The sequence below is a fragment of the Otolemur garnettii genome, unplaced genomic scaffold (genome assembly GCF_000181295.1).
Source record: "Otolemur garnettii isolate 467f Iridium unplaced genomic scaffold, OtoGar3 scaffold00261, whole genome shotgun sequence".
In the NCBI taxonomy this organism is placed as follows: Eukaryota; Metazoa; Chordata; class Mammalia; order Primates; family Galagidae; genus Otolemur; species Otolemur garnettii.
In genome coordinates this window covers 797,617-818,609 of record NW_003852656.1, presented here as the reverse complement: position 1 = coordinate 818,609, position 20,993 = coordinate 797,617, and the positions used below count along the sequence as shown (strand labels likewise).

The 20,993-nt window shown below is 48.5% G+C and overlaps 1 protein-coding gene across 1 annotated transcript in view; it reads left to right on the top strand.

Annotated features, from left to right (window-relative positions):
* COL23A1 (collagen type XXIII alpha 1 chain) overlaps positions 1–20,993 on the top strand; it is a 344,194-nt gene that overhangs the window by 271,263 nt on the left and 51,938 nt on the right. Inside the window, exon 3 of the mRNA XM_012813370.1 lies at positions 14,150–14,194. Within this exon, the coding sequence (XP_012668824.1) occupies positions 14,150–14,194 (45 nt within the window). The remainder of the gene's footprint in view (positions 1–14,149; positions 14,195–20,993) is intronic.

The window sequence follows — 20,993 nt, the reverse complement described above, 5'->3', positions numbered from 1 at the left end:
CACTCTTCAAATTTGGGAGTGACAGTCAGGCATCGTGATCAGGGTGGGGCCAGCCACATCTGCGCTGCACTACTGGGTAGCTGGTGATGCTGCTTACAGAGACTGGAACTCAGGGACATTAGGGGAAGGGCTGGGAGAAGACTGTAGTTCAGGCCATTCACCACCATCCACCAGAACTGGGGAGGAGCTTCTGTCCATCTCACCCATTCCTGAGGCAGGACAGCAGGGCGGCCCACAACATGAGCTCCGGACCCCCAGCTTTGCCATGTGTGTGCTTGCCCTTTCTCAGTGCAGTTTCCTCCTTGGTAGAAAGGGTTGTTTGTGGTGGCTTGCGCCTGGGAGGAAGGCTGTAGAAATTAAATGAGCAGTTTACAGGACAGTGCTCTGTTCAGCCCTGGGCACTGCTCGGAAAGCACAGGCACAGCAGTAACAGCAGTAGTTGAAATTATCGCCGGCAGTTTATAAACCCACAACTGGTGTCTCTGGATTTTGCAAACTCACAACTTGACTCTAGCCTTTCTGAGAACACAGAAGACACCATGGCACAGTGAAAAGTGCATCAGGTTTGAAATACTTTATAAGAAAGAAAATAGGATTTAAAGAGAAAATATAAAAGAAACCAATTGGTTTTTAAAGTGTTTCCCAGACCAACAGCAGCAGCATATGGTGGGAACTTGTTAAACATTCAGACCCTCCAGCCCCACCAAACCCCAAACTGGGGTGGGGCCAAGTACCCCCAGCACTTTCTAAAGTAACCCCAGCCCTCCTGCCACATTGGGCCTTGGCCCACCCACACCCACACCCCCACAGTCCAGGATCTCAGAAGGGAAAGGAGCTGCTTGTGTCTGGGACCACCTAGAGGTCTCTGACCAGATGGTGGCTTCTGATTAGAGCAGATGGAGAGACCCCAGGCTGTTCCCATTTCTTTCTCTCTCTTTCTCTCTCTCTCTCTCTCTTTTTTTTTAAGAAAAAGAAAAGAGCTTTGGAATTGTACACAGCCATGTTTAAAGCCCAGCTCTACCACACACCAGCTTGTGATTTGGGATGTGTCACTTCTTTGTGAGACTCTTTTGCGACATTCGCAAAGTAGGGTTGCTGTCACTGCCCTGGCAGGGTTGCAAGCAGCTTAGGTGAGCAGACACCTGGACAGCCCCCAGCACAGTGCAGGGCACATGGAAGACCCAAGTGGGTGCCACCTTCCTTGCTTCCTGTAGCACTCCAGCGCCCTGCTCCAGGGAGAAAGATTTCCCAAGGTCTCCAGAAGTGGCCGAAGTGTCCATGATATCTCCCTATTACAGACGCCTCAGCTCTCTGCAGGGGATTCCCAGCTTTCTGCGCAATGCCCTGCAGCCCCTGCCAGGAACCAGAGTTAGTCTAGCCCTAAGGAGGAGAAGAAAGGAGCCACCTGTGTCTGGAATATTATAGCATCACTGACCAGACCATGGCATCTGATTAGATGGGAGGCAGCCCCAGGCAGTTCCCAGAGTCACTGCAGAGCAGGGTCCTTCTGGGGCCGGAGAGCATAGCAGGGATCAGTTGCCACGGGGTCCCTTGTGGGAAAGGGAGATATGTCTGGGACAGACAAGAACTCAGGACCACAGACAATCCCTGATCACCCACCATCTGCCAATCCCCAGAAATGGGCCAGCAAGGGCCCTGCCTTCCAGTATCATGGAGACTGGTTGAGTGTGGGGTATCCTGGTGACCACACATAGCTGGCCTGCCCACATCCCTTCCAGTGCCCCAGCACACACCTCTGCCCACCAGCGCCTCCCCCACTCTGGCAGCATCACACATAATCCCATGCCCTCCACTCTGGAAGAGGCCAGTTTCCAGGGACTGAGAAGCGCTCTGCATACAGAGAGTAGCCTAGCAAGGCATGAGTACCCTGAGCTATCAGGAGTGGCACATCCTCAAGGGGACCCACCAAGCTATCAGCCTGTCCCCACATTCACATGCTGCCTCGTGGTTCATGTCCCTAGTGGCTGGATGTTCCTGGCCTTTGGAACCCAGGGACAAAACTAACCTAACTCAGGGTTCCGGGTGCCTGCAGAGCCTCCAGTAGGTGTCCCGGGAATGACCACATGAGCAACAGACCTTGGGATTGGGTATTCAGATTCCCATTTTGAGGCTGAGGAAACTGAAGTTGTGAGAAGTTAAATGTCCCAGGTTATCTGAAGTCCTGCTCATGTGACCCTGAGAAATGGTGTCAGCGTCCCCATCTGTGCGTGAGAAGGCAGAGGCTCCCAGGCCTGCACTACTAGAAGCAGAATTTCCAGTACACAGTTATGGCTCTTTCCTTTTGGAGACAGGCTTTGTGACAGTAGGGATTCTGTATAGGTTCAAATGAAAATGACCTCTGTGCCCTTCCTTAGCATCTCAGAAGGAACAGTCCTGCCAGGTAGGGTCCCTAAGCTCAAAAACACTGAGAGGGAAGAGACGAGAGTCACTTTCTCCCAGGGGGCACCAGGAATGATGAGTGATCCCAGACACAGGAAAAGCCTTTTCTCTACTAGGAAGAAAAACCACTGCCCTGCTAACCACAGACTATGACCTAGCAATCCTTTTCCTAGAGATACACCCCAAAGAGTTGAAAGGAGAGACTCAGATTCTTGCCCACCAATGTCCACTGCAGCGCTAGCAAAAGGTAGAAGCAGAGCACGTGTCCACCGCCAGGTGATGGATAGACAGCCCGTGGTCCTCCATGTGATGGATGCTGTTCAGCCAGAAAAGGGAATGAGGTGCTGACACATGCTGCCCACAGTGAGCCTTGAAGACATCATGCTGAGTGGAGGAAGCCAGTAGGTGCCATAGGATTCCACATCTAGGTCTCTAGAAGAGGCAAATTAATAGAAAGTAAAGGAGGCATTACCAAGACTTGGGCAGGGGTGGGAATTGCTTAATGGATACATTATTGACAGAGTTTCTGTTTGGGATGATAAGAAACGTCTGGAACTAGATAGTGGTGATGGTTATACATGTACCTTTTGTGAATAGTCTTAATGCTACTGGACTGTACAGTGAAAAATGCTTAAAATGACCAATTTTGGGCCAGGCACAGTGGCTCACACCTGTAATTCCAGCACTCTGGGAGGCTGAGGCAGGTGGATTGCCTGAGCTCAGGAGTTTGAGAGCAGCCTGAGCAAGTATGAGACTCCCATCTCTTAAAATGGCCAGGTGTTGTGGTGGGCACTTGTAGTCCCAGCTACTCGGGAGGCTGAGGCAAGATCACTTGAGCCCAAGAGTTTGAGGTTGCTGTGAGCTATGACTCCACAGCACTCTACCAAGGGCCACAAAGGGAGACTCTGCCTCAAAAAAAAAAAAAAAAGACAAATTTTATGTTTATGTCTGTCTTAAAAGGTATATAGTAAAATGTGATATAGATACATAATATATTATTCATCCTTAAAAAGGAAGGAAATCCTGACACATGCCATAGCACAGATGGACCTTGAGGACAGGATACTAAGTGTCACAAAAAAAGACAAATACTGCATGATTCCACTTATATGATGTATCTGAAGTACTTAAACTAATAGAACAGAAAATAAAAGTGGTGGTTGCAGGGAGTGCAGGGAGAGGAGATGGGAAGGTATAGTTTAGTGAGTATAGAATTTCAGTTTTGCAAGATGAGGAAAGCTCTGCATCTGGATGGTGGTGGTAGTTGCATAAGTGTTAACGCGCAGTATGTAAAACTACTAAAATGTACACTTAAAAATGGTAAAGACTCTGGGCAGTGCCTGTGGCTCAGTGGGTAGGGCGCCAGCCTCACACACTGAGGGTGGCAGGTTCAAATCCAGCCCCAGCCAAACTGCAACAAAAAAATAGCCAGGTATTGTGGTGGGCACCTATAGTCCCAGCTAATTGGGAGGCTGAGGCAAGAGAATCGCCTAAACCCAGAAGTTAGAGGTTGCTGTGAGCTGTGTGACGCCACGGCACTCTACCAAGGGTAATAAAGTAAGATTCTGTCTCTACAAAAAAAAAAAAAAAAATGGTGAAGACTCTAAATTTGATTTATTTCACCATAATTTTTTTAAAAATAGTTTTAGAATTTTAAAATATAATGTAATATACCAAAAACCATTAGGTGAACTGTATGGTATGTAAATCCTATCTTAATAAAGCTGTTTAAAAGATAATGCTGCCCTAAACACAGCTGGACATGTGGTGGCCAGCCCTCCCAGGGCATGGTGAGGAGCTACAGATGGTGGCCACATGTGCCTGCCCCCCAGTCACCACCCTTCTGGGCATGTGACCTCCAGGATGAGGAGATGGCAGTCCACCCTCTGAGCAGCTGGGCTGCAACAGGCAGAGGCCCAGCAGCTCAGACCCAGCCTGATAGCTGAAGCTGTCCAGCAGAAACCTGGTCCTGAGCCCTGGCTCTAAGGGTCAAGAAAAACAAGTCATGAATCACTGGAGGCCCCAGGGGGTACATGTCCACAGCACAGGGGAACTGGGCAGGGCCTGGTAGCCTCACAGGCTGGCACCTGAGCAGCCCCTCTGGAACCCCAGCATCTTTCCCCTTAGCTTCTGGCCTGTCTGAGGCTATGGTCTACAGAGCTGCACAGCTGGAGCAGCCTCCAGTGACCTCAGAGAGGCCCAAGCTGGGGGCCTGCAGGCTGTCCCCGAACTCCAGCCCCTGACATATGACCTTGAGCAGCCTCTTCCCCACCCTAAGCCCCCATCAGAGGATTCATTACGAGGGGTTCTGGTGTCCTTACTTCAGGAATCTGCTCTGAGAATGCTGTGAGGTGACACACGGGAGCATCCGGCATTGCACACTGCTCTGCACCAGCCCCCTTGGGGACTGTAGCCACAGACCAGTAGGCAGGAGCCTGCCCACAGGGAACTGAGGCTCTAGTGAGAAGAGGGGAACCATAAATGCCAAAAAGCAAATAAAATAAATAAACTAGATAATTTTAGTAGCAATAAGTGGCTGGAAGAAAATGAAACACGAAAATGTGCCCAGAGTCCCTCAGGGCAGGTCACCAAGGCTGGGTGGTGGAGGAAGTGACAAGGAGGTGTCAGCCAGTCTCAGGCAGAGGGGACGGCACAGGCCCTGAGGTAAGGGTGGCCTGGCCAGTTTAAGCAGAAGGAAGGGCCTGTGGCTGGGTGGGGAGAGAGGAAAGCAAGGAGGACGGGGGCTTGAGAGCCTCCTTCCTAACAGCTGTCCACAGGGTGACTAACAGTCCCAGTTAGCCTGAGACCATCCTGGTTTTAGTACTTGAGCCTCAGGATACCCCTCAGTCCTGGCGAACTCGGGATAGTTAGTTACTCTAGTGCCCACTCAAGCTCCCAGGATTCCTGGGATGTAGAAGTTAAAGGACACCAGGCCCAAGGTGGGGGGCAGGAGGCTCCTCCCTGGAAGAGCACTGTTCTCCTGTCCCAAGGAGTCTAGAATTCCAAGTCCAGGGCCCAAAAAGGTCAAATCAAAGCAGGTATGTGCTGAGAGGCCACCTTTTCCTGGCAAGTACCTTCCTCAATCTATGCCCACAGCCACAGGGGCCACACCTCCAGCCTCCAGCTGCCCAGCCTCACCTGCCCATTCTAGAACCTTCTGAGCAGGGCAGAATGGAGCTTTTAGCCTTCAGGTTGTGATGAATTCTCATGAAAATCAAAGCTCACATGAATGACCTTTTAAGTTTAAAAGAAATAAAAATAAAAAGCTTTTCATTCTCTGAAAACAATAAATCCTGGCCTTTGTTAAGTTCAGAGAAATACATTGTCCCATGTGTCAGTGATTAAGGTTTGGGGTGAATGAAGAGTTGAGGAATTCGGTATCTTTGGGGTGTGCTGGTTTACATGCACCTCCCTGGGGCCTGTTTTACAACAGGAAACAGAATCCCAGGAGATGACTGTAGCTCTGGGGAGAAGCTCATTTGCACAGCACAAATCTAGAGTGGACCCAGCCCAGAGCCACAGCCTGCCTGCCCATGCACAGAACTCCGCACCCCAAGCCCTCCCACTACAACTGCCATGCACTGTGACACACAGCCTGTACCTGCAGCTATGTGGGTCCCAGCAGACCCACTGTCAGCATTTGCACCTCACTTTCTTTGTAGCCAATATCTTCCTTCTGCTGAGTCCAAGCTCTTTTTGACATTGGGTTAATTTGATGCTTCAAACTCCCTTTCTGGAGTCCCCCAACACCACGCCTTCTCACCCAGGCCTACTTGCAGGTCAGGCCTCGTTAGCCCTTCAGAGATGGCCTTGAGGCCCCGTGGGAGGACAGGGTCATGGTATCTGGGGCATTCCAAGGGGCTTTTCACTCTTCACACCAGATTTCTCAGACCTCCGTTCAGCTACCTGAGCTGAAGCGAGTAGGTAGGGAGCATTCTCAAGCCTGGGAAATGGACTGTCACTTGGCTACTCCAGGGTGGGGCATCCATGAGCTTACATCTGCCAATCAAAAGGACACCTTTGGCCTAGCACTCTGGGAAGCTGAGGCGGGAGGATACCTTGAGTCTAGGAGTTCAAGGCCAGCTTGAACAAGAATGAGACCCTGTCACTACTAAAAGTAGAAAAACTAGCCAGGCACTGTGGCAGGTACATGTAGTCCCAGCTACTCGGGAGGCTAAGGCAGGAGGATCCCTTGAGCCCAGGAGTACAAAGTTGCTGTGAGGTAGGCTGATGCCATCATACTCTACCCTGAGGTAGCAGAGTGAGACTGTTTCAAGAAAAAAAACAACAAAATAAAACAAAAAGAACACCGTAGGAATTTCCTCTCCCTTTAAGTCTCTGCTGTGAGAGAGACACAGGAGGCTAGGGGCTTTCAAAAAGGAGACTTCTGAGAAGTATGAATGCTCTGCCTCCCTGGGCACTCCACACACCCTGACAGGCAGCACCAGCAGGAACCCAGCCACTCTGATCTAGAACCACCCTGGCCCTCATCCCCTTCGCCCATGTTCTGGTTCTTTCCAGCTCCTGCTTGCTGTATCCTCAGATGGGACCTTCATTTTTATGTCTGGTGCCTAAACCACAGCACTGGTGCAGGCAAAAGCCTTGGCTCCTGACTAGCTCTGAGACTCAGCCTCACCTTTGGACCTCAGTTTTCTTATCTGTAAATGTAACTCTACATCTCAGAGTTACTGGGTAGATTAAAGAGAGAGCAAAAGCCCCAGGCACATGGCAGGGGTCAGCACATGACAGTGGGTCTCCCCCGCTCCCCACTGGCTAAGCACCTCCTCACATGAGTCCCCCATCAGGGACAAAGCTGGTGTGCCACTGGTTTGGACTCCAGCTGGTTTGGACTCCTAAATACCACTTTAAATGCTGTATTAAAACTGCTCTTGACTCAAGGGAGAGGAACCAGCCTGAGGAACTGGCTAGGAACAGGAGGTTGCCTGCTCCAGATCGCCTGAGGAGGGGCTAGAGTCATACGGACCTCTAAAATTAATTAGATATTAATTCACCTACCTTTGAGAGCTGTCCCTGGGCAGTTTGTACTTTGTTTGGCTCCCAGTATATTACAAAAAATAAATAAATAATGTCAAATACTGGATATAAAATCGTGCACTGTTCTAACCGCTCACCATTAATAAGCATCTTCTCTGGAGGGAGGAGCCAGCCCAGGTTTAGGAGCCTGGGCTGGCTGCATGGCTCCGCCACATCTGCTAGCTGTGGCTGCTGAGGCCAATTAATCTGTCTTGCCTCAGTTTCTTCATCTACACAGAGGAGATGATAAGACTAGCTTTCCTCACAGGTTTAACATGAGAGATATGTGCGTTAATAGCGCAGAATGAAGATCCGTGTCGAGCATAAAGCCCAGTGAGAAGTCCCAATTAACTCTTTGCTTGTGTTAAATACTGTCAGGGGCCACTGACTATTTGGTTCTGTCAGCTCCTTTGGCCAGAAGCTCGATGTTCATGTCTGAGGCCCTTTGTGATTGTGAGGTTGGGCCCAGCTCCTCCTGACATGAGCCCTGTTCTTTTGTTCACCCAACAACAATAAGCGACCTCCCCGGGTCTGGTCCCTGAGGCAGTCAGGGTCTGTCACCAGCCTGCACAACAATCCTGGTTCCAAACTAACCCAGTAGAGTCTGTGGTGATGCCATAAAGCCTCAGCAGCCTGTGGTCCTGGCCTTCCAGGCCACTCCAGGACCTTCCAGCCAGCAGCAGGCTCAGCTCCCTAGAGTGTGGCAGATGGTGGAAGACAGTCTGTGGGGACAAACAACTTTGGAATGAACTACATTTGCTGAGCAAGAGGTCACAATTTTAATTCACAGAGAACAACATCACCACAGTTTCCATCAAACCAATCCAGGCTCATAGCCTGCCTCTGGCCCTTGGTAGCTAAGAACACTGGGAGTGTTATTCTTTTTTAATTGTGATAAAATATACATAACATAAAATTTACCATCTTAACCGTGGGTACAGTTAATGTATTACGTATGTTCACATTGTTGTGCAACCATCACCACCATCCATCCACAGAGCTCTTTCCACATCACAAAACTGAAACTCTGTCCCTGTTAAACAGTTACTCCCTCCCCACTCACTGCAGTCCCCTCCCCCACGCCCCAGCTCCTACAACTCCCATTCTACCTCTGTCTCTGTGATTTGACTACCCTAGGTACCCTAGGTACCTCATACAAGTGGGATCATTCAGTATTTGTCCTTTTGTGTCTGACTTATTTCACTTAGCATAATGTCCTCAGGGTTTAATTATGTTGTAGCGTGGAACAGAATTTCCTTCCTTTTAAGACTGAATCATTTCCCATTGCATGTATACACCACATTTTGTTTATTCAATCTTCTGTCAGTGGACGCTTGTGTTCCTCTTACCTCTTGCTGTCATTATCTGGGAGCATTTCTTGACTTCTCTGAATTTCATTTCCCCCAATATGTAGGGAGAAAAGCATAGAGAAAGGTTGTCCTTTTACAGAGCTGTTGTGTAGATTCCATTACATGAATTGCAGCGAAGTCCCTGTGCTCAGGGTCTGGGAGGAGGGAGGACTGGGACCAGGCTGAGGACTGAGCGATAAGACAGGAGCCCATGGGAAACAGTCAGATGGCCAGAGAGAAGGGGCGCCTGGCAGGCTGTGCTTAAACGACCAGCTGGGTAGGGTGGCCCTGATTTGTGAGTGCACAGTAATAGAGCAGGCCTTGCTGGAGGGGATGTCCTCAGGGGAGGAAGGTGCCAGGAGGGCTTACGGGAGACCACTACCTCAAGAGCCAACTCCTACTACTTAGAACTGGTCAGGATTCCAACTTTGCAGTTGGTCAATGGTATGAGTTGAGATGAGATTTTTGTAAGTTAGAAATGGTTCTATTTTGTCTGGCCTTAAACAGAGCTTCAGAAAACTATAATCCTCCCTGGAGTGATTTAACATGCAGGTGGTAGTCACAGACATCCAGAGTCATTTGGCAACAAGCTGGAACCCTCGCTGGTTCATGCTGTGCCTGAAACCTCAGGTTTTCGTTGAGAAATCCCATTCCTAGATTGCTCAGCCTCTGCAATCTGATCCCAAGGTTTGCAGACAGGCAGAGATTAGGACAGGAAAAAGTCCCAGACTTTCCATGGGGCTGACCTTGTACTTGTCTGCTCAGTATCAGGGCAAAGTTGAAGACCGTGTCAGCATCTGGACCTCAAACCCTGCCCTCAAAGTTACTGAATTTACATCAAGGCCCCAGATTATAATGGCCCAGGGGCCCCTTCAGACAGTTACTTCTTGGGGTCCCAAATAGGCACCCCTTTTGTGCTCCCAAGCTGCTGTGTCTATTGCCAGCTCATCTGTTTAACAGCTCTACAAGACAAGTGTCGCCAACACCCTCAAAGCTTTATGGGTTGGGAACCTGCCGTCCAGAGAGGTCGAGTAACTTGCTCAGAGTAAACACTTTCCCTATCAAGTCTTTTCCTTGACCACTCCTGCACCACCTTGTTGTTTACAGGCTCTGGAAGGAAGCTTTGCAGATGCCACTATGGTGGAGCTCACTCTGAAATATAAGTGTTCTTATAGTAGCCAACTCCTAACTCAGAGTTGTGTGAGTCCCACACAGAGTTGGGGACAATGGCCTTCTCCTAGCCCAACCTGGTTTTCATCACCAGACTTTTCTGCTGACATATAATGGTTTTTCCAGCACCATCCTTAGGCAAGGCCTGCCCTATCTTGTACAGCCTCATCTCTGCATGAACGGCCAATGAACACACACTGTTAAGTGCCTTCTTGAGGGTCTGAGTCTGTGGCAGTGGCAGGAGAATTCCTACTTGAAGAAAGGAAAGAAAAGGATAAAACCAACAAGAAGAAAACTCTGGAGCATTCACTGCAGCCAAGCTGGACTCACTCTCCCTGGAAGGCTGGGACAGTCTGCTCCAGGCCTGGCCCAAATGCCCTAGAACAGAACCAGCCTAGTAGAAAGGGTCCAGCACCAAGGTGACAGCCTTCCCAGAGGTCAAGGCTACCTGTCTGTAGGTCAGCATTTGGGGTACACTTGTCCTCAAACCTCAGGAACCACACACTGATTGTGAAAGGCTCCCAAAGGCACCAACAATATGCCCTCCAGCAGGTCTTTCCACCTAGTTCACCCTCCAAGTTCTCGTCTGTACAGGAGACACTAGCACCTTATTCAAAGGACTGTCAGGGGAGAAGATGAGCCTGTTGGGTGAGCTGTGGAAGACCTAAAGCAAAAGGGACCTGGGTTCATGGTCACTGGATGAGTCAGTAGTTGCTAAGCTCCAGCTGCTGCCCACAGCAGGCTCTCAGCACCTGGTGATCTGGAAACTCATGAAGGGCCATCCTTCCTGCCCTCCCCACCTACAGCTCCCACAACCCCGATCTCCTGTGTACCCAGCCGCCCTGTTTGCAAAAGCAGCAGATTGGGAGCCCTGCCATCAGCGCGGAGCCCAGCTCTGGCTCATGTCTTCCTGCAGCGGGCTGAGTAAAGTGCGGACCACACTCCCTGTCTCAACAGCCTATACCCATCAAACCACGTGGCCCTGGATCTTGTTAGACTTGACGGTCTTTTCAGAGAATGCCAGGAAATGGTGAGGAGACCCCAGCCTCCTTGGCCACACGTACCTCTTTTATTTCCTTAGCAAATATCCCCTAGGCTGGCCTCCTAGTGGGAACTGGGACTCAGCTGCGTGAGATGCAGAGATGTGCTCTCCAGAGAGCTGCCCTCTGCAGGGAGGAAGAATGGAGCTTGGGAGGAAGGGTGGATGGTAGAGGGAGAGACAGGGTGTGGGGGGCATCTTCAGGATGCTGGGGAGGGAGGAAGGGATGTAGGCTAGGGATAGGGCAGGAGGATGAGACAGGGAGACTCTCGGGTGGCATCTGTCTTGGCTACCTGGGTACTAGTGGCACCTGAACATAGGTGCAAGAGAAACTTCCAGGAAGTGGGGGATATGTGGGAAATTGGAAGGTGAGCTTGGTCTGGGCATGAAGCTGAAGACTTGAAAATGAAGCTCAGAAGCAAGGGTAGACCAGCTATCTTTGAGCTAGTCACAGAAGTCTGATCATCATGCCTGGTTTGGACCAGCCCTGAGGGTGTTCAGGAGCAGCCACATTCCTTGTCTTCACGTGGGCCCTTTCAGTAACAGTCATACCCAGCCCACCAGGGCTACAGCCCCATAGGCCCTGTGTGCTCAGAATATCCCAGTCCTGCCCAGCTCCAGGCCTGCAGGAGCTTCCCCCAAAGATCCCTGCCCCATGGGGCCTTCTGCCTGCCCTTGCCACCCAGGACAACCACCCAGACACATCCACTAGCTCAGCCACCTCAGTGAAGGCAAATACCTTCATATGGCTCAAGTTACCTAGACTAAGAATTTTATAGTCATAGCTGGTAATGACCATCAGGAAATCTGATATAGCTTTGGGTCCAACAGAACCTCACTAACTCTCCCACTCATGACCCCTTTCCTGCCCTTTCCCACTTCTCAGCCTGAGGCCCCAAACAAGCAGCCAGGCTGAGCCAACCACAAGCCTTCTGTGGAGCTTCCCTGCTGCAGTGGGAGGAGCACGTTCCTGCACCAACACCCTTGCTTATCCTGAACAGATGTACCCACAGAGGAGAAAAGGCCACCCAAGGGTACTGGCCAGCCCTGCAGACCCAAGGGATTCGTTATCCGGTGTGACTAGGTCAGGAGGTTCTGAAGCACCATCAGCCCCATACAGGGTGCAGGGGAGGAGATGAAGGCGGGTATTTTGGCCATGAAGGGCCTGAGATGTTGGTGAAGCACCATGTGGAAATATTGGGGAGATAGTTGGCTGCTCATGTGATTGTCACAGACCTTGACTGAGAAGGTGGCCCGGAGGTGCTGCATAAGCTATAAGTGCAATGTAGGCATGAGAAGCCATCATGTTTTATGGGGGTACCAGAGTCTTGGCCTTGCCAAGTCCACACAGCCCCCTAGCAATTCCAGCTCAAACACCAACTCAGGGTTTGTTCTTGGACAAAGAAAATGAAGCACTGTGTCACTGGCAAAATTCAAGGGTGCAAGAAGTAACATTTTTTAATTTTTTATTTTTTGTTAAAAAATTAAAGCCCCCAGTTCATGAGTCTGGCAAGAAATCTATCCTTGGCTCATCCCCTGTAGCTCAGCTGCTATGGCATCAGCCACATACAGCAGAGCTGGAGAGTTCGAATCCAGCCTGAGCCTGCCAAACAATGACAACTACAACCAAAAAATGGCGGGGTGTTGTGGCAGGTACCTGTAGTCCCTGATACTTGGGAGGCTGAGGCAAGAGAATCACTTAAGCCAGCAGTTCTCAACCCATGGGTCACGACCCCTTTGTAACATTACCTCCTGCATATCAGATATTTACATTACGATTCATAACAGTAGCAAAATTACAGTTATGAAGTAGCAATGAAAATAATTGTATGGTTGCGGGTCACCACAACATAAGGAACTGTATTAAAGGGTCACGGCATTAGGAGGCATTAGGAAGGTTGAGAACCACTGGCTTAAGCCCAAGAGTTGGTGGTCGCTGTGAGCTGTGACGCCACAGCCCTCTACCAAGGGTGACATAGTGAGACGCTGTCTCAAAAAAGAAAGAAAGAAAGAAAGAAATTTATTCTCACCTCACCCTGGGCCTGAAAAGGTTTTAGGGTCTGATGTAACATGAGGGACCCCCTTCCCCATCCAGGGCACCCCTTAACAAGAGTCAGGAAGCACCTCTGACCCTGGGCTGTATCTGCTTTTCTGCCTGGTCTCAACCCCGGGGCAGGGGTGCACAAGTGGGCCTGACTACCCTAGAAATGCAGAGGAGGAAAAAGGGAAACACAAGCACGCTAAGTTCTCCACGACTATCCTACCCAGACCTGCCTCGGGGCCAGTCTCCTGTGCCTCCTCCGAGGTTGCTCTGGGAATTCGTGAGGGGTTTTGAGGTTGAATTTTGCAGGAAATGGCAGTGCCTTGTAGTATGGACACAGGCTATTCCTCTGTTGCCTCTGGGCCTCAGACCTCCACTTTCACAGTGCAAGCAAAAGCTTGGACCTCTGACCCAGAGCCTTCTTCTTCTTCAGGGTCATGGTCGCTCAGATCTCAGGGACTGACATGCAGGAGGCAGGATGGTCTGCATCATAAATTCAGAAAAGCTTACAATGTGTGGGTGGAGGAGGGACATGGAAACGGTGGCATGCAGTGACCTGCAAGCATCTGAGCAATTCCAGGCAGTGGGGAAGGAGGTGCTGAAGGCTCCAGACTGGCAAATGGATCACACTGTGCCAGTCATGATGCATCTGTAGCACTTGAGATGCCATGACATCTATTGCATTGGCTTTGTTGTTTTAGTTTAGTGAATATGAAAAAGCCCTTGTCAGGCTTTCAAAAGATAACTGTCACCCTTACTTTTCTCCTAAGTCTGCAAACCCTTCTGCCTCAAGAGTCTCCCATTGTGAAGTTTTTTGACTAGGGGAGGGTCTGAGGGTGAATACGTGAACAGGGGACAAGTGAGTGTGTGAGGGGTGATGAATTCAGCCACCAGTGCCAGGGGAGTATGGAGGGACAGAGCTGAGGTGGCACAAAAGGAAGGGTTTTCTGCCACCTATCCCCCCTCCTCAGCCAGCAGACCAGCCTCAGGCTGCCTGCTCCCAGGAAGCCTATTGTGGGTACTGGAAGTGGGTGGGCTGGGTGAGCCCCAAGCCGGCTGTGCCCAAGCCCACTGGCTTCCCATCTCAACAAATCCATCCTTCTTTTTCCTGTTTAGGGGCCCCTGGACGGCGTGGCAAACCTGGGAGAAGAGGCGACCCCGGTGAGTCCCAGTTTTCCCAGTTCCTGGTCCAGCCTTGGAACATGCTCAGGCCCGGTCCTGACCACCTACTCCTCACCCTCAGTCATAGCCCTCAGTCTGGCCAGGCTTCCCCTCCCTCCCAAGTCCACCTGATGTTTCCAGAGGCCACAGTGCCCAGTACTGCCTTTTCTTGGCTTCTTGGCTTCTTGACTTCCGCAATTCCAGAACTACCCCTCCTGCCTCAGCCACCCCTGAATCTCACTGCCAGCCTCGGAATACTTCAGTCCCTGATCTCCCACTCTGCTATGGTCTCCTCCCTGGGGCAGCAGGTGATGACTCCACAGCAGACTCCTCTGCTTTTGGGTTCTTCAATGTGACATGACAGTTCTCCTGTTTGTCTCCACCCTCAGACTTGGCCTGTCCTTTCCTGGCAGACCCACCGGGAAGAGACTCCACCTTCTTTCCACATGATCTCCAAGCTCACATGTCCTCACCGCCCTTCCCTCTGGCTTCACCCAGAATGAACTCACTCTCACTCAGGGGTCTGCCCCTGCTCCCCCACCCCTGCCCCACAGTGACTCTTCTCCGAGAGGCATGGATCCCACCCCTTCCACCTTGACTTCCAGTTGTCCACAGCCCCTCTACATTACCTTGGCCACAGTCACTGCTGACCCTCGATGGCCACACTTGCAGACAGCTTCCTGTATCTTTATCTCTTTTGGCCCTCACTGAGGACCACTGCCCCTGCCCTGACACTTGTGGCTTGACTTGAGGCTGCATTTCCTGCCTCACCCGACTCCTTCTTCTGTGCCTTTTTCCTAGGACCCCACTTGCCTATTGAATTAATCTCCTTGGCCCTCTTCTCTCCCCTCTCTCCACAACCTCCGACTCCTGTGGCCTCAGTTCCCGTGTGACACTGACAACACCCCCTCCCTATCTCCAGCCAGAGCCTCTCCTCTGGGTGGTTGGATCTTGTCCCACTGAAGCCAGCATCTCCCCAGTCTGCTCTCCTGCAGCTTCCACATTGCAGGAAGACGCATACGGTCATCTGCTTCCCTGTGCAGACACCCAGCATCATCCTCAATTCCTACCCTCCCACACCAAGTCCTCATCAGCCTCCTCCTAGGATACCTCAGATACAGGCCCTGTGTCCTCACTGCCATGGCCTCTTGCTGTTCTCATCACCACCACCCCACATCTCCTACCTCCAGCCTCACTGTGAGTGTCCAGGGCCCTCTACCCTCTGAGTCTCTACACTGTATCCTCCCCTGTTCAGAGGGGCCCCTCCTGGACTTTGACCAAGTTCATTACTCTCCGTCCTTCAAGTCCAGCTCAAGTATCTCCCCTAGAAAGCCTTCTCTAACCCTCTGGCTGAGGGGTACTACTCCACACCCACCACAGAACAGGCCCTAGGCATATAAATGCATGGCACAGTGAATGAATGAATGAATGTCTAGTCCCTAGGCAGCTTCACAGGGAGGGTGCAATAGTGAGGCCAGAGGGACCTACCACCAAGAGGACCACCCCCAAGCTGATTGGACCCAAGGGATACGGTGGCAGATTCTCCCCGAGCCTCCAAGTCCTCCCTGGAGCTGGGCAGCCGTGTGTCTATAGCATCATGTTCCTCACACAGAGGCCTCCATATAAACGCCTTAAACCCCCACTGACAGGAAACACTCTCCAAGTCTCTCTTTTCACCTTGACTTCCAGAAGCTGAAGGCTGTTTCGTGTTCTACAGCTAGAGTTTCCTTTAGTCTAGATTTTGTATATAATCACTCTGTTACACCCCACCCAACTCATTACTCCGTTCTTGTTTTCCATCCTCATGAAAGGGTTTATTGGCTTTTGTTGTAAGCTCCTAACATGCTTTTTGGAAAGAAATGAAGAAGTCACCTTTTTTATGACAAAGAGTAACATTATTCAGTGTATTCAAAAATCTGTTAGGATTATAATTCCAGTTGATCAGAATCTAAAAGTCAAAGAAAGACAAGGACTTCCTTGATCCTGACACTATGCTGAGTTTTTTCACATCATTTATCTCGTGGGCTCTTCAGAGCATTGCAAGATAAGAGGATGTTATTATTCCCATTTTGCAGATAAGGAAACTAAAACTCCCAGGGGAGAGGTGTCTTGTCTAAGGCAGCGCCTCCTCCGTTTTCCTTTGCAGTGTCCTGATTCTCTGCCTATCAGAAAACAAGGTGAGCTGCACAGAGTAGATATCCCTCTCTGATTGGCCTTGGCGAGATCTGGTGTTTATTTCTAGATAGTTTCACAAATATGCATATCCTGGCTTTGGCACCGTCCCTTATACAAAACAGGCCTTTTCCTGTGTCCTTGGGAAAAAATCCTCTTTGCCTACAAGGCCTTCCTGCTATAGCTGCAGACCTGCAGATGGGGGAATCCTGCCTCCCTGGAGAGCAAGGGCCTCTCCAGCTCTGAATAGGAGCCTTTACCTGTGAGACAGATACCTCATGGTCTTGCAACTTGTGTTTGACTCTGACATGGAATATATTTCCCACCCCATCCCCTACTATTTTCTTTTTGGAGATAAGAGTCTTAGGCTGTCATCCTGGGTTGAATGCCATGGCATCATAGCTTACAGCAACTTACAACTCTTGGGCTGAACTGATCCTCTTGCCTCAGTTTTTCTATTTTTAGTAGAGACGACAGTCTCGCTTTTTGCTCAGGCTGGTCTCAAACTCAACAAACTTAAGCAATACACCCACCTTGGTCTCCCAGAGTGCTAGGATTACAGGTATGAGCCACCGCACCTGGCCCCCTGCTGTTTTCTTAACTGGAGAAGCCCAGAATTGCTTCTGTACTCTGAGTCCTCTTTCTAGGAGCCTTGGGAAGGATCCTTTCTCCTCCCAGACCCTTCTTTCCCCCAAAGTGTCCATCATTCTCCTCTGGCCTAGATGCCTCCCTCGGTCTCAGCACTTCCTGCACCTGGTTGTGGTGAGCTGGTCTGCAAAGTCATCCTGCCTCTCCACCAAAGCAGGAGCTTCTCAGGGCAGGGGCTGCAAAGGACCCCCAGGTACTCAGGAGATGGTCTATAAGAGCCTGTTGACAGGAGGAGGGAAAGGAAGGATGGAGAAAGAGGGCCTGGTGGGCAAATGAAGAACAAAGAGGTAGGAGGCAGGAGAAGGCAAGGATGAAGCAAGCACATTGTACTTGGCTGAGGTTTCTACTATACCTACGGAGACAGAGGCACTCAGCAGATCTCCTGCAGCTACCAGCCCTACATCACCAGTTTTAGTGCTAGAGGTTTTTTATCCACAATGGCCCCAAGAAACTTTTGTGAAAAATCCAGTGAAAGAAGCACTTCTGAAAAGGTGGAGTAACAACCTCCAAAAATCTGCTCCTTCATAAAACCAGCAAGGACAGTGGGGAAAATTGACCTTTTAAGAACTCCAGGAATTAGCAAAAGGTTTGCAACGACCCAAGAAATGTTTATTAGGGAAAAATATCTGAATCCTGCTAAAAATAGTAAAGTTTATAGTGTTTTAATTTGCTCCTCCCCCACAGCTCCACAGTGGCCTTAAAAACCAACAATGTCACAACCACAGTACTTGTGAAAACTAGCAACCACTGAAGGAGGCAGAACAGATTGAAGCTCCTCAAAAATTTATGCTCAAAGAATGATCTGTCTTCTCCTTGGAAAAGCACTGTACACAGAGCTTGTCTTTGTTGGGATTGATGCAGAGCTTGTTCAGTGGGAAGAGCCCTATCCCCAGGGTGCTTAGCAAAAATAACATCTCATCTGCCTGAAGTAATGATGCCAGCAGAAGACTCAAAAAGGTACACTGAAAACCTAGGGCATAAGATTTCCAGAGGAGCTTTGAAAAGCTACAATATACTCTTGGGTATGCCGAGGGCATGTGCATGAGCAAGGCTATGTAAACATTCAGAAATCTGAGAGACCCCTACTTTCTTACCTTTGGCCAACCCTGCTCAAGCAGGAAATGCAGGTAAAGGCAGAGCAATAACCTCATGGAGCATTGAAGCTGTGTTCCAACACACACAAAGAGCTACCAGCACAAAGTGGGAGACTTACTGGATCAAGGCATTAAAGGAAATCTCCATCTAAACTGACCACTAAACTAAACAAACATTATTCAGAATCCAATAGCTGCACGTGACAAAAAAAATACACACTTTAAATAATTAGTCCAGGAAGGCCCCTAAACAAAGAAAAAGCAACAACAATAATCAGCAACAACAACAAATGTTAGAAAGGAGAAAAGGAATATTTCCAGAGGAGGCACATTATATTATGTTCAATGTCCAACTTTTAACAAAAAATCACAAGTCATGCACAGACAGAAGAAAGTATGGCAATAAAAAAGGAAAAAGAAGAAGTCAATAGCAATTGTCTCTGAGGAAGCCCAGATAAATTTACTAAACAAAGATGTATTGGCTACTAAAAAATATGTTCAAAGAACTAAAGGAAACCATGTCTAAAGAAATGAAGGAAGGGCAGCACCTGTGGCTCAAGGAGTAGGGTGCCAGCCCCATATGCTGGAGGTAGTAGGTTCCAACCCAACCCCAGCCAAAAACTGCAAGAAAAAAAAAATGAAGGAGACCACGAGAATTATGTCTCACTAAATAAAGGATATCAATAAAAAGATAGAAATCATTTTAAAAAAATAGAAATTTTGGAGCTATAAAGTACCATAACTGAAATGTTCAAATGGAGTGAAAAGTTCACTAGAGTGGCTCAACAGTAAATTTGGGCTAGAAGAAGAAATACTCAACAAACTTGCAGATAGGCAATTGATGCTATCCAGCCTAAGGAACAGAAAGAATAAAGCAGTGGTTCTCAACCTTCCTAATGCTGCGACCCTTTAATACAATTCCTGTGGGTCATGACCCACAGGTTGAGAACCACTAGAATAAAGAAAAATGACCAAAGCCTCAGAGGCTTGTAAGAAATTGTTAAGTGTTCATACACTTAACATACACATAATTGTAGTCCCAGAATGAGAGAAGAGAGAGAAGGGGGGAAAAAAGATGTCTAAACTTTCTTAAATTTTTTTTTTTTTTTTGCAGTTTTTGGCCAGGGCTGGGTTTAAACCTGCCACCTCCAGTATATGGGGCTGGCACCCTACTCCTTGAGCCACAGGTGCTGCCCCAACTTTTTTAATTTTAAAGGAAAACATTTATCTATACATCTAAGAAGCTCTACAAACTCTAAGTATGAGAAACTTTTTTTTTTTTTTTTAGAGATGTTTTACTTTATTGCCCAGACTCCTCTCAAATTTCTGGCCTCTAGCAATCCTCTCACCTCAGCTTTTCATAGTGTTGTAATTATAGAAGCGAGACACAGCACCCAGCCAAGTGTGACAAATGTAAAGAGGTACACACCTACACAATCATGGTCACATTGCCAAAAACATTTTGTAGCAGCAAGAGGAAAATGACCTATCACAGGAAAGGATCCTCAGTAAGATTAACAGGTGATTTATCATCAGAAAAGATGAAAGCCAAAAGGCAGTGGGATGACATATTCAAAGTAATGAAAGGGGGGAAAAAAAAACCCAAAACTTTGAGGTTGCTGTGAGCTATGGCACCACAACACTTCACCAAAATGTCAACAAAGAAATCTATACCCAGTAAAACAATCTTTGAAAAATGAAGGAGAAATTAAAATAAAATAAACAAGATGAATAAACAAACAAAAATGAAGAGAAATTATCACTAGTAGAACTACCCTGAGAAATAGTAAAGAAAGTCCTTCAGTCTAAAATGAAAGAGTACTAGACAATAATTTAAATCACACAAAGAAATAGAATACCAGTGAAGGTTAACTACTTAGATAAATATGAAAGATACTATAAATGTACTTTTATTTTATTCTCTATTCTGATTTAAAAGACAACTGCATAAAACAGTAATGATAAAACTGTGACAATGGGCTTATAATGTTTAAAGTAGTAATTTCATGACAATGATCGTACAAAGGAAGAGCAATACTGAAGTAAATTATTTGAATACAATTGGAAGTGAGTTGCTATTGACCTAAACTGGAATAGTTTAAAGTGTTAATTATAATCCTCAGGGAAACAATAAAAAATAACTCAAAAATATAGTAAAAGAAATAAGGTGTTGGGCACAGTGGTTCACATCTGTAATCCTAGCATTTTGGGAAGCTGAGGATTGCTTAAGGCCAGGAGTTCAAGACTAGCCTAAGAAATATAGCAATACCTGATTTCTATAAGAAATAGCAAATTTAGCCAGGCATGGTTGCACGTGACTGAAGTCTCAGATACTTGGGAGGCTAAGGCAGGAGGATTGCTGAGTTTGAAGTTGCAGTGAGCTACGATGATGCCATTGCCCTCTAGCCTGGATGACAGAGAAAGACCTGTGAAAGAGAGAGAAGAAAAGAGAGACAGAGAGAAATCATAATGTAAAATGGTAAGACAAGGGCTGGGTGCAGTGATTCACGCCTGCAATCCTAGAACTCTTGCAGTCCACGGTGGCTGGATTGCCTGAGCTCAGGAGTTTGAGACTAACCTGAACCAGAGTGAGACCCCCATCTCTAAAAACAGCCAGGTGTTGTGGCAGGTGCCTATAGTCCTAGCTACTCGGAAGGCTGAGGAAAGAGGATCCTTTGAGCCCAAGACTTTGAGGTTGCTGTGAGCTATGGCACCATAGCACTTCACCAAGACTCTATCTCCAAAAAAAGAAAAAGAACAAAAGAAAAAGAAACTAGAAAAATAAGAACAAACTGAAACCAAGTAAGCAAAAGAAATAAAATCATAAAATCAGTGTAGAAAGAAACAAATAGGCTCGGCACCTATGGCTCAAGTGGCTAAGGCAC